Source organism: Palaemon carinicauda, chromosome 2, assembly GCF_036898095.1.
Source record: "Palaemon carinicauda isolate YSFRI2023 chromosome 2, ASM3689809v2, whole genome shotgun sequence".
NCBI classification, from domain to species: domain Eukaryota; kingdom Metazoa; phylum Arthropoda; class Malacostraca; order Decapoda; family Palaemonidae; genus Palaemon; species Palaemon carinicauda.
In genome coordinates this window covers 90284054-90299053 of record NC_090726.1, presented here as the reverse complement: position 1 = coordinate 90299053, position 15000 = coordinate 90284054, and the positions used below count along the sequence as shown (strand labels likewise).

At 33.0% G+C, this 15000-nt stretch overlaps 1 protein-coding gene across 1 annotated transcript; it reads right to left on the bottom strand.

Moving 5' to 3' along the window:
• Positions 1 to 2846: 2846 nt before the first annotated feature.
• On the bottom strand, positions 2847 to 11353 carry LOC137618362 (uncharacterized). The gene is made up of 3 exons (XM_068348531.1): positions 11178 to 11353; positions 8794 to 8980; positions 2847 to 3162 (listed from the first exon to the last, which is right to left on the bottom strand). The coding sequence occupies exons 1-3, from the start codon at positions 11351 to 11353 to the stop codon at positions 2905 to 2907; spliced, it is 621 nt and encodes a 206-aa protein (XP_068204632.1). The 3' UTR covers positions 2847 to 2904.
• Positions 11354 to 15000: the final 3647 nt, after the last annotated feature.

Below are 15000 nucleotides of genomic sequence, written 5' to 3'. Positions count from 1 at the left end.
TGCAAGATTAGTTATTGAAATAAATAAAAAGTATGAACAGAAGATCATTCAAGCATATGCATCAACAACATTTAAATATCAAAGTAGGTCATATGAAGAGAGTAGAATCGGCAGTAGGTAAATTTGGAGTAGGTATGAGAAATAACGGGAGAATTTGCTAAAAAATCTAACTTTTTAATGAAAAAAAAAGAAATATGGAAAATGGACTTTCAAAAAGCCGCAAATGGATATATCAGAAAAGAAAAAAAAAAGTTATTCTCAGTGAAAGGTTAATTTTGTTGACGATTACAGTCGAACGGCAATAGAATGGTGAGAAGCAAAATTTGTCTAGATTTGAGGATAGAAAGAAAAACTAATTTACAAAAAATAAATACTCTTGTAATAAGAAAAAAAAGGGGGGCGAGTAAATTTAACAATGCAAAATAGGTACCACAAGCTACATAATGAAATGGAAGCAAGTAAAAAAATTTGCATTCGAAAAAGTACAAGAGATCGGTGGAAAAGGTCCTAAAGAAGATCAAGGAAACTCTCAGGAAACACCAAAAGCCTAATAAAAAAATATGGAAATGACAATAAAATCCAAGAAATAGGAAACAGAATTAGAACTATCCAAAACAATAAACAAACTAAAATCCCAAGACATCCATAAACACAGAGAAACAACGAAAGAATACAAGAAGCGTCAAATTGATGTAAAGAAGACTTGGAATAGGGCACCAATAGACTTTTGCTGTTAAGGGTGGAAATGAAAATATTCATAACAAAAGAGATGGAGTAATAGAAATTACCGATGATTTCTATACAATGCTATAAAATAGTGATATATTAAAAAAAAAGCATAAAAAGGCATGAGAAATGGCAAAGCAGCAGGAGAAAATGGATTAACAATTGCTGAATAATAGATTATGGAGATTTTGTACTAGTAAAACTGTAAGAATGCTCTATACCAACAGCTTGGAAAATCTTTATCATTATAGTAATTCTCAAAAAGGTAGACATAAAGTACCTGAACAATTATCATCCAATACGTTTATTCTCAGTAATATATGATGTATTTACAAATATTATATTATGCAGAATAGAAAAACAGGTAAATTTAAAAGAATCAAGAGAGCAGGCAGGTTTTAAAAGCGGGTATTCAACAATTGACCATTTCTATATAATAAACCAGCTAATGAAAAAATCAACAAAGTATCACAAACCACTATGTATAGAATTTATAGACTATGAGATTTGAATCTGTCAAAACTTCAGCAGTAATGAAAGCCATTCAAAACAAGGAATAGATGAATCTTACGTTAGAGCCCTTGAGGATATCTACACAGGACGTACAGCAATCCAAAAATTACATTAAGATAGTGAGAAACATCTCAATTGAGAAAGGAGCTAAACATGGAAATCCATCTCTCCTGCACTATTCATATTGTGCCTAGAAACAGCATTTAGGAATTTATATTGGGAAACTATGGGAGTTAATATTAATGGGGAATACCTTAGTAACCTAAGATTTGCAGGTGTCATAGTTTATTTAGTGAATCATTGGAGGAATTGCAAAAGATTATAGTAAATTTGAATAGAGATAGGAGAGCTGCAGGACTGAAAATGGATGAATAAAATAAAGAAAATTTTCATGAAAATGCAATGACAATAAATGATGGTTATACGGGAACCTTTAGATATTGTTAATGAATATATATACTTAGAGCAAATAGTAAGGGTATCCCAAGAACATGATACCGAAATTAAAAGAAAGATAAGTACAAAATTGATAGCTTTCGGTAAACAATTTAACATTATGATATGCCTCTTTCTCTAAAGAGAAAAATATTTATTCAAGTGGGCCTACCAGTATTGACGTATGCATCAGAAACTTGGAGCCTTACTAACCCCCTAGAACATCAGCTAGTTACAACTCAGAGCTATGGAAAGAATACTGATGGGAATAACACTAAGAGACAGAACACGAGCTACCTGGATATGAGAGTGAACAAAAGTAAAGGATATTCTAACAATATGTAAATAAAAAAAATGGATATAGCCAGGACATACAATGAGAATGATATATAATAGATGGACACTAATAATAATGGAATAGGTCCCTAGACATTGCAAACGAAGCAGGGGAAGGAAGAGAAGACGATGGATTGACGAGCAAAGAAAATTATTGGTGTAGATTGGCATATAAAGACCACGAACAGACATGAGTGGAAAGACATGTCTGATGCCTTTGTCCTGCAGTGGAGGGGTCACAGCTGATGATATCTATGTGTATATACATATATATATATATATATATATATATTTATATATATATATATATGCATATATATATATATATATATATGCATATATATATATATATATATATTTATATGTATATATATGCATATATATATAAATATACATATATATATATATATATATATATGTATATATATATATATATATATAAATACACATATATATATAAATATATATGCGTTAATTATATATATACATATATATATATATATATATATGTATATACATACATACATATATATATATATATATATATACAGTATATATGTATATATATTATATATATGTATAAATATATATATATATATATATATACATATATACGTATATATATATATATATATATACAATTTTTTTAATGTAGAAATTTTCTTGGTAGCTACCATAATTATCTAGCCTTTATTCTCAAAGAAATATTTTTTCAAAGGATAGTAAATGAAACATAATTCTATGCCTCAGGTAACTTTATCGTGCATATTCCTTACATTGTTGTGCAAAGTATGTACTGTATTATTGTTTAGCATTATAATTATTTCTTTTTCACTATATATGAAACAATCATTTAATTAAACCATGTAATACTGACAAGAAACACCGTATTTCTCATGAACAGCATGCAATCTTTCCTCTGATTTCAAACAGAAATACAAATAATGTCACAAAATTGCCGGCCGCGTATAGCATGAACGCGACTTGCAAATGAGCCAGTGTTAAATTCCCTGCTCCTCCGCCAGAACTGCTGTCCTCTGCAACCTCCTCTTTCCCCTCTAGCAGCTTCTCTCGGTATTCTCTTTGTTGCTTTATACTTTTCCTTCTGGCAATTTCTATTTCATCATTAAACCACTTATCCATCAACCCTGACTGGAAGAAAAAAAAGTTTAGTTTACTTACAAGAGGATGAAACAGAATCAAATTACTTGTCCATGTCGATTATTTTTTTTTTCTAAATTACATAATTATATTCTTGTCTACATATCTCCTGATATTAATCTTTACTCTAGATAAGTGGTAACGACCCCGGCTCAATCAGAGGTCAAGACTTGTAAGATGTGCTAGAGTGTGTAGACATATATGTGGTGCACTCTCTCTCTCTCTCTCTCTCTCTCTCTCTCTCTCTCTCTCTCTCTCTTTGAGTTTTTCTCGTTTAATTTCGTAGACAAAATATTTCAAATAATGCTACACAATAACGGGAAATTGCCACTCGTGTGAATCTGTACAGGAAATGGCGAATTTTGGATAGGAAGAATTTTTGTACTAGTTACTCCTACAAGAAGGTAGGTTGGCCAGGGCACCAGCCACCCGTTGAGATACTACCGCTAGAGAGTTTTTGGGTCCATTGGCTGGCCAGGTAGTACTACATGGGATCCCTCTCTGGTGACGGCTCATTTTTTCCTGCTAACACATATACCAAAGTCTAACCGATTCTTTACACTTCTCCTCTTTCCTTATACACTTAAGAACACAAAGCTAAGCAAACAATTTTCCTCCACTCAATGGGCCAACTACTGTAGTTTAATTGTTCAGTGGCTACTTTTCCCCTTGTAAGGGTAGAAGAAACTCTTTGGTTATAGTAAGCAGCTTTTCTAGGAGTAGGACCCTTCAAAATCAAAACTTTGTTCTCTAGTGCCATAGCCTCTGTACCATGGTCTTCCACTGCCATGAGTTAGAGTTCTCTTGCTTGAGGGTACACTCGGTCACTCTATTCTATTTGTCTTCTCCTCTTTTTTTTTCAAACGATGTGTTGGGCAGATTTTATGGAGGGGCCATTGGTGCCTGTTGGTTTATCAAAGGTTCCCTTTTCCCTATCTGTTTCTTCATCTTTTTCTTGGGTATTCATTATCAGAATCATCGTTACTCTCCTCGTTTCCCTTGAAGTGGCTATCCTGGAGAGTAATTAGCATTGCCTGTTGTGTCGGCTCCACCATGTTGACCAATTATATCCGACATTAATCTATAGTCTTTTAGTTGTATGAGTCCCTTTATATATATATTGAGGACATATTGTATATTTTATCATTATTGGTAAGTTTGGTTGTAAGTATAAAGACTTTTTTTTATTGCTTTTAATTCTTATTTTGTCTGGAGGAAAAGAAACCAATAATTTTGAAATGGGAGGTCATTCCTAGTGCAAGGAGAATGAAAGTGTATATTAGGACTGAGTGCCCTGGTATGGATGCGGATGTCAAAGGCTTCATGTAATAAAAGTTTGTGGCAGGCAAAACAACTTTTATTTGCATTCGAACTATTGAAATCCAGACTTGGAGGATTCTATCTTTTATTGTCTTCTTACCACTATGGCTAAGATCCAAGAAGATGATAGAAAGCCTTCTTTTGCTCTTGTTGCTGATTTCAACACACACCATAGGGACAGGTTAAGTTCTGTGTCTTCTACTGATTGCCATGGTCTAAGAGTTTTGAAATTTGCCTCTGAATAAGGCTGTGAGTAAATCATAAGTGATGCTACTCATAGGTCTGGTAACTACTTATACCTTGTAAACACTGAATTCCTGGTGTTGCAGCAGGAAAGGTTGGTTCTACAAGGTGGGACATCTGTTCCTCCCTTAATTTTGTTAGTAATTAAAACTGAACAGCATGTGTCTAATGTGTTATACTTATGTAAGGTGCATATAAATTCTCCAGCATACTGAAATGTCATTTTGAGTGATCTTTTGAATTTCAATTGATATTAATGGTATAAAACTGTTGAGCCTGTTGTTCAATGAGAATCTGGTCAACATGATTGATAGGTGTATCCCTTCTCGTGTGCTAAAATGATGAGTGAAAGACAAACCTGTATTAATGATGAATGTGCATGTGCTTATTTGGAGAATCGGGTGACCTATAATCTTTAAAAGGGTAACAGATCTGATTTTACTTGGAATAACTATATTAGCTAAGAGCTGTTGCTAGACAGTCTATGTTTCAACTGAAAAGAAATACAATATAATCAAAAAAGAAATCTTTGCTTATGCACCATAGGACCATAATTGGTGAGCTGCCCTTAAATGTGCATTCTTTGGTGTAGACTTAGCAGTTCCTCCTTTACTTAAACCAGATGGCTCTGTCACTCACTGTCCAAAGGGAAAGGTAACTCTTTAGGCTGGTGTGTTTGACAGTGAGCAGTTATGAGAAATTTTATCCTGTCCATTCCTGCTTTCCTGGGGTGAAACTAACTAGTTTAGCTTTTCAGTCCCGTAAAAGGCAACCGTTTCGGCTGATGTTTTTGACAGTAAACAGCGTAATGAAAAACTTGAACTTCCTCGTTCATGTTTTCCTGAGGCTAAACTAACTAGTTTAGCTTTTTGATCTCGTAAAACTAAAGCTCTGTCGATGGACCTTGATGCCTATGGAGGTGTAGACCCAAATGGCATTTTTCCTTTGTTTTTTATAAAAGCTGTAGATTTCTTAGCTACAAAGTTATCTGTAATTTTGTGCAAGTTAGCAAGAAGAAGAGCTTTTAGCACCTGGAGACTTGGAAATGTTACTCCTCTATGTAAATGTGTTTGTGGTAGCTCAAGTCCAACTGATTACCGACCAATTTCCATAACTCCCCTATTATCTAAAGTTTTTGAATGTCTTCTGGCAAAACGTCTTAATAAGTTTGCTGAAGGTAATCATCTATTCCCTAGTTTGCAATTTGGTTTTCGTAAAGGTCTTGGAGCATGTGATGCCCTTCTTACAATCTCCAATGCTGTACAGAAATCCCTTGATTGTGGTCAGGAAGTTCGTATGATTGGCCTTGATTTTAGTGCTGCCTTTGACCGTGTTAATCATGAGGCCTTTGTTTTCAAACTCAAACAGTTGGGAGTGGGTGGGTCGTTTCTTCGCATTATTACTGATTTTTTAAGTAATAGATCTCAAAGAGTTGTTGTTGATGGGCACCATAGTGAGTATAGGAATGTGATATCCGGTGTTCCACAGGGTAGTGTTCTTGGCCCATTACTTTTCATACTATATACACATGACATGTGGTTTGGCCTAGAAAACAAGCTTGTTGCATATGCAGATGATGCTACTCTCTTTGCATCAATTCCATCCCCTAAATGTAGATCTGGGGTTAGTGAATCCCTAAAATTAGTGCATGGTGCAAATTAAGGGGCATTAAGTTGAATCCTAACAAAACTCAAAGTATGATTGTAAGTAGGTCAAGGACGGTGGCTCCTCAACATCCGGATTGCATTATTGATAATGTTTCTTTAAATTTCTATGACTTAAAATTTTAGGTGTAATTCTCGACGGCAAATTTACTTTTGAAAAACACATTATGTCTGTGTCTTCTTCAATTGCACAAAAAATTGGCTAACTGGGAAAGTCTTACAAGATTTTCGGTGATCAATTTATTCTGAAGAAGTGTTTTAATTCTTTTATTCTACCTTGTTTTGAGTATTGTTCTACTGTCTGGTCTTCAACTGCAGATTCTCATCTTAATTTTTTGGACAGAAACTTACGGTTTATTAAATTTCTTATTCCTGATCTAGATATTAATCTTTGCCACCGACGTTCAATTAGTTCATTATGCATGTTGCATAAGATTTTTCATAACTCTGACCATCCTTTACATTCAGATCTCCCTGGACAATTTTATCCTGTTCGTAATACTAGGCTGGCAATTAATTCTAATAGCCAGGCCTTCTCCATCATGAGGATCAATACTACACAGTATTCTAGAAGTTTTTTTCCAGCTGTGACCAAGTTGTGGAATGATCTTCCTAATCGGGTAGTTGAATCAGTAGAACTTCAAAAGTTCAAAGATGCAGCAAATGTTTTTATTTTGACCAGGCTGACATAAGTCTTTGTATAGTTTATATATGACATATCTATTTTGACGTTGATAGTTTAGTTATGACATATCTGTTTTGTCGTTGTTACTGTTTTTAGAATGATTTATTGTTAATTTGTGCTCATCTTTTAATTATTTCCTTTTTTCTTTTCCTCACTGGGCTATTTTTCCCTATTGGAGCCCTTGTGCTTATAGCATCTTGCTTTTACCACTAGGGTTGTAGCTTGGCTAGTAATAATAATAATAATAATAATAATAATAATAATAATAATGATAATAATAATAATAATAATAATAATAATAATAATAATAATAATAAGATTGAAACCCTGTTGATGGACCTTGACATTTATGGAAGTGTCGACCCAGATAGTGTTTTTTCCTCTCTATTTTATTATGACTGCTGATTTCCTAGCTCTTGGTTATCTGTTATTTTAGGCGAGTTAAGAATGAAAGGTATTTGGTAATGTTATTTCTTCAGGTAAATGTGTTTATGTTAGCTCTAACGCAGCTTATTACTCCTCAATTTCCATAACTCCTTTATTATCTAAAATATTAGAACGTCTTTTAGCCAAACGTCTAAATCATTTGCTCCCTAGTTTGCAATTTGGCTTTTGCAAAGGGCTTGAAGCATGTGATGCCCTTCTTACAATCTCCAAATATGTAGAGAAATCCCTTTATTATGGTCAAGAATTTCTTATGATTGGCCTTCATTGTAGAGTGTTCTTTGCCTATGTTATTCTTGAGGTTTTTGTTTTCAAACTTATTCAGTTGGGAGTAGATGGATCCTTTCTTAGTATAGTTATTGAATTTTCAAGATATGGATTGTGAAGAGATGTTGATAATGAGCTCCTTAGTGAAGTGTAATATCTGATGTAATAAGATTCAAAACATGGTTGCTTATACCGAGGCGAGAAAAATAGAAAACTTTAACCAAAAATAACGATATGCAATGCATTCAGTAGTGAATACGGTGTAGTTAATGCTTTGATTGGTAGCAATTGTTGTTTGGGTTAGATACAGATTATAGAGAAGATAAGTCTGCTATTCACGAAAAGCATGGCGGGTGAAATTTTCATCGATATCGAGTTGACTCATTGGGGTAATTCGAATTAAAAGTTGTTAATTAGGTCACCTGGTCGGCTGGGAAGTCGGAGAAAACTCGCTGGTGTAAGACTGATGTTTCAGCTGTTCAATCCTCAAATACAGTTAGCACTTAGGTTCCGACCTCTTTTAGAGCCTTTGATGGCATGATTGATAGCGATCTTGCTTCTCATTTGAACTGAGTAGGGTTCGATCCCAGAATGAGAGAGAAATTTATTTCTCTAGGAGCACAATATTGTGTTGTTTTTTGTCCATATATATATATATATATGTATATATATATATATATATGTGTGTGTGTGTGTGTGTGTGTATACATACATACATATACATACATACATACATATACATACATATATACATACATATATATATATATATATATATATATATATATATATATATATACAGTGTATATATATATATATATATATATATATATATATATATATATTATATACAGTGTATATATATATACATATATATATGTATGTATATATATGTGTGTGTGTTTATTATTTGTTCTCAAATCAATAACAAAAGGGGACCGGCAAATAACAATAAAATATTCAACAATAGTTATACTAATAACCAACATAGGTCAGTACCTGAACAACTTTCAAGATGATGTGATCCATGTGTGGAAGGAATGGTAAATCATGAGGCACGGGCATACAGGAAGGGAAGTGGACAATCTTTGTTTTCCCAATGTAGAGAGATGTTGTTCCATCTGGCTTGGTGAATTTCTCCACAAGAACGTGTTGCATGTGTTTCAGGAAATCAGTATGGGCAGCTCTGTTACCAAGGAGAGAAATTTTGGTTAGTTATTTCCATCTAAATGAAACTAAGCCAGTCAAGCAACTTAAATATCTAGGTAAATGCTAACATTTACTGCTTCCCTCAAATCTTATACCTTCATTTTACCTTAAAAGCAATAATTTTTGGTATGCTTTCATTTCAAGATTGCTTATATCTAGTTTAGGAACTTTTTTCGTCAACCCTAAATACTATTTTATCATTACCAGAGAGTTTCATATTGCAAAATATTCCCAACCTCTTTCCTGATTCAAAAGCTTTGCAACTTCATTTACCGCCCTTTCCTTGCCTTTTTGCACTTCTCTACTGCTAAGGATATCAAATGAAAAAAAAAAATATGACCTCTCTAATCCACTTTTATTAGATAGAAAAAAAACAAGCCTGTTGATAACAATAGCTTAAGCTTATCTTCAAATAGTAGAGTCCAATGAGGTATCCCACAAGAATTTGGTGCTAGACTACTATACAAATAACTATCTTATAATATTTTAATACCTATCTTGTTTCCTCATCTATTGTACTAGATACAACTAGCAATTCACTTTCTTCACTATACATCCGCATTACTTCTCTATCCTACATGTAAATCAATTGCTATATAAGCTTTACCAAACTCCATGTATCCCACACAGCATTTTCATGTTGCTTTAAGACACCTCTAAGAACTTAGTAAAATAAATAATTGATCCAAATCCTCTTAATTCCTTGACCTACACTTCTATACCATTACCAATCCTAATGGCATCTTTTTCATTTTATCAACAAAATCATGTAGTACATTTTGATTGCTTAGTAATATTTTACCCTTAGATTGTACACATTCACATCTATCATCTTTACCCTAATTCCCAGGAACAATTATTGTTTTCATCCATTCTTTTAGAAAAATCTATTCCTTTAGATATATATTTTACATACATAAGCTATGAACTCAAATTTACACACTGTAAGTGTTCCCCATCATCTTACTCTCCCATCTATCTTTCAATTTCGGAATCTGCCTGCTGGTAACCTCAGAAATAACTTACATAAGCCTATTATGTCATATTTACATCCGCCTCTAATTTCTTCTTCATATTCAATGAATGTTGGAATTTTTTATTTCAATGACCCTAAACTGAATTTTATTTATACATCACCTCTGCATTTACATCTTGTAATCTAAGATTAATGTGCTCAACCTACCCTCTCTCGATAGCCTTTCTTAGAAATAACTTCATCTTTTACCTTTAATCCCTGCTCTGATTCTTCTTCCTACTTTCATCGTTTTCCTTTTTCATTTACTTTCCCGTTCCTATTTTCGAATCCCTATACACATATTTTCTTTTTCCTAGCTATTATTTTAACCTCATTAATCACACTGTATAGCGGGGTCCATCACTCAGTTCAACTTTTTCCATCTACTTCTATTCCTTGCATCACCATCTTCCAGTCCCACCACACCCATACCCCTCCCTGCCACATCCATCCATCTGATCCTTGAAGGGATAATGAAACTTTTTCCTTGAAGACCTGACCCGCAAACGCCCCTCACTCCCCCTCCCCATCCCTAACATGATGTTTTCAGCTCTCTCCATTGGTACCTCATTCTCTATTCTCATAACTTGGCCATAGTATCTCAGACGAGCTTCCCTGTACTTTGACTTTGCATTAAGTATATCACACATTCTTCTTCGGCACCTCAAATCATATTACTTTTTTAATTCAAAATACTCTCTCTTAATAACTTCATCCAGCATACTTGTGCTGAAAAGCACATCTATATGACTCGTATATGATTCAATAAACATTTCATACTCCATATGTACTACTTTCACATCAGCGTCTTTAACTATAGCTAATTTCCCCCCCCCCCCCAAAAAAAAAAAAATTCTATCTTCACCTTGTTCATATGAAACTCCATGTAGGAAGTCATATTTACACAAGCATTTCACCCCATTGCATTGTCTCAAACCTCTATTTCCATCATATTATGATAATTTAAACCAATAATACATAGATTTCAGTTTGGATCGTGCCAGCATTTTGTACTTTTTTTTTCTTTTTTGGGGGGGGGAGGGGGGCGGGGGTGTTAACTTCCTTGAAAATTGAAGTAATCAAAATCAAAGTCGATAAAAAGCAATATCAGCAGTACATTTGCTCTGCCGGTAGAATATGTCAACGTCATTGTAAATACCTTTTGTTCTCTGCCGCTACTTGCATCCCTTCGGAGGTCTCAAATCCAATTTCCATAAACTTGCCCAGCTTATTATAAGGCAAATAATCCGATTCAAGGAAGAAGATTTTTGTAGAATATAAGTAGGCTTCGCCGGTGACCCTGAAATTAAGAGGGGAAATAGCTGGATCAAGCATTGGATAGGTACTATGTTGGTTTAATGTATTGGAAGAAAATTATTAATTAAGAAGATCACGGCTATTGAAGATATCATTATAATATTTCAGTATAATATATCAACTTTCCCTAATTACTTGATTAACGAATAAATAACGAGAAAAAAAATGCTACTAGTGATTTTAGTGACGAAAAAGCGCTCAGGTTATCATAGTAGGGGAAACCCCATAACAATAGCTCCTTATGGGAAGGACGTTTCTTAGTTCCCTGATACAAGACATTGAGGTTGTATTTTATGCAGCTTTAAAAATCCCTCTATTCAGTATTAAAAAAGCTATTTGGGCCAAGTAAAATTATGAGAATCATAAAGAATCTATTTACTATTTTGATTGCAGAGGAATTGGCACCATGCAAGGAACATATTTCTAGAAATTTAGTAAATGGCTAAGTTTAGTTGATGTATTTTCGTCTTCGTTTTGGGAAAGAAAGGAGAAAAAGACTGACAATTCAGTTTCTTCGCCTTTCAGAAAACTGTTACTAACTCGAATAGAATTAGAAGCATTTTGTTTTTCCTATAGTGATAGTAGTAGAGCAGGTAAAATACTTCAAGTTATGAATGTCACTGGGGCTAATTCAGCATTCAAAGAGCATTTCATTTCATGTCTTAGAGGTGTGATGTAAAAAATGCTATTCATTGCATTTGCCCATTAACATAATATATCTAGGAGAAGTGGAAAATATAATATTAAAGCTTTCTGGAGTAGGAATAAGTTAATGAATATATACATTTACAGAGCCCTGAAAAAAAAAAAAAAAAAAAACGGACAAAAACAAATAGATTCATAATTTAGTTTATATTTGTATGACTATCTTTCAAAATCATTATTTCTGCTGAGAAAGAAGGTTCTTATCTGACCTACTAAGAAAAGGAAAGTATAAGAAATTTTTTAAATCTATTTTATTGTACTTGGGATATATAAAGGAAACTCGTTTACCCAGATATACCTAAGATGGGTTTTAATATGATCGTGCAAGGGTAACATATTATTTGGAGTAAATAAAATACTTATTGAAGTAAGTTCTATATTTATAGGAGGATTTGTGCATTTAGAATAAAGATAGAGAAGGCAGGCAAGTGTATTTTTTTCATTTGAGTATCATAATTCGCATCATTAGCTACAATAATAGCTATTGAAGAAAACAGGAAGTCACTACATGTATGAGCATCAGACCATTAGTCGAGATGGGGGAAAATTTTTGTGAAAGCCTTCAATATATGTGTGAATAGAAATACCTCTCGTAAAATATGCCATGTATTAAAAGGAAGTTAAGCCAAAGACAAGTATATGAACACAGGAAATGAGTAAATTCATAAACGAGGACACAAAATGACTTTTTATGAAATAAATAAGACACATATCGCTGTAATGGATAAAGTAGGATGTCAAAGTTAAGCTGATATATTATTTGATATATTTTCAAAACATGAGCTAAAACTTCCATAATAAATTATTCCACATAAAAGGAAAACGTATATATCACCAAAAATTTATATCAACAATACTGAAGAGAATGAATTACATAGTTGTAAAAGAATGTGGACTTGCACATTTGCCTTCTCCTTATGAATAAAACGAATGCGAATGATTACAGAAATCAAGCTTGGTCAATACGAGAAATTCTTTTATTTATTTTACTTCTTAGGTAATATAAAAGAAATCTCTGAAATAAGGGGCAGTGAAGATATTCACAATGATTAAAGGGTGGGACGTTGAGTGGGGACCGTTGGATATGTCCTTACTCAGTAAGAAATGGCAAGGTTTATATTTATGTTAATTTTTTTAGTGATATCTTACACTATTCATCAATTATATTCCTGAAAAAAAAGATAAAAAAATGTTCTTCTTAATGGTATAAAGGAATAAAAAATTTTGATAAAACAAAGGTTAAGTAACATGTCTAAAATTTGAAGTAAAGGAAAATAAAATTGAAAATAAACTCTGCCACGTCCTTAGAAGAAGAAGAAATAAACATTTCGTAATAGAAAAGTCTACTCTTGTTTTTCAAACAAGAGATCTGTGCAGGGCATCAGTCTACAATTGGGGTGTTCTCGTTTAGCACGGACATAAACGGAGATAGTTAAGATTCAATTTAATAGAATCGATAATCAGCTAAGTCTCAGAAAAACGAAATGAAATTTTCTTATCGGATAAAATTCAAGTACATTCACTGATATATACCAAAAGAAGAGAAAATATCTAGACCTCTGAATGTATAAATGAAATTTTAATTTTAATTTGCTTTTGTTTACAACCTATATTAATAGCAAATTAAAATTGGGCATTAGTATGGGAAAAAAAAAGTTTTTTCAATGATGTATGTTCTTACTTAAAGAATAAAAAAGACAGGAAGAAGTTCAACATTTTGGGATACGTGTACTTGGAAATCATGATCATTTTTTATCTATTCATGACGAATCAGAGATTCTGATAAGCATTTAACGGAAATATTTTAAGGAAAAGTAAACAAAACCAAAACTCACCGATCAACAGACTCAACTAGTTCCTCCACTGTTTCAGCTCTAACTGGATCTGTAGGCTTCATGAGGAAGGCCTTTAGATTTGCCTTGTAAGCTGAGCCCATGATAAATGTGAAAATTAGCCATGTCAATATCAATATGCGTCCTGTAGCGGATGTAGGGAGAAGGTAATTGAAGTTCTGCTCTAAAAGGGTGGAAGAGATGTCAAAAGATGCCTCTGCAATGGCGTGAAACAGAGATGTCACTCTCTTCTTATCTGTCACATACAGAATCTGGATGTTTAAAAGATAAATAAATGTATAAACTTATAGGTAACGGAACAATGAAATAATATAATAAAGTATCTTATTAGTATCTGGAATGTTCTGTTTTTGTTGAATTTACCGTCATAACTAAATCTAGCTATTTATCGATAGAGTAGATTCTAGTCCCAGGAGTCATCAATTCATACATAGACGACTAATGTGCCTAATAATATCATTACGAGCTTTCGTATCTTAGAAATGAGTTTATGGTGATAGAGTACATGAACAACAATTCATGAAAAAACAATTTTTTTTTTAAATTATCTATTAATATGAACTATTTCCATTGTTCTATAGAAATAAATTCAATACTGAAGACATAGAGGAGTCAAGTTAAGGAAGCTTTTGTCAGTTTTAGAGAGAGTTCATGACGAGAGATTTTGAGGAATTGAGAGGAATGGTAGCCAGCAACACAAGATCTTTATAGGGAGACGTACAGTTGATGTGTTTATGACAAGACATATGCGGAGAAGGGGCTGAAAGGTAACAAGAGAAGGCATTTGGTAAGACATCTAGGGAAATAGTGTTTTATGGTGTTTAAAAAGAGGCAAGTAATATGTTTTATTGGGTTTCTTTTATATTGGAGTATAATTCCTCATTAACCTATGTAAGTTTGCTATCATTCTCTTAAGTGTATACTCTCACTATTATTATACACACAAAAAAAAATGCTGTGCTTGATTCAAATTTTGAATTTGATATTTCAAGTCTTATTCATCAATATTGATGTGTAAAATTATTTTTGTCAAGGATTTGATCATAGAAGGAGAATTATATTACTGAAATGATTTCTCTTATTAGTATATATCAACATTTATTGAAT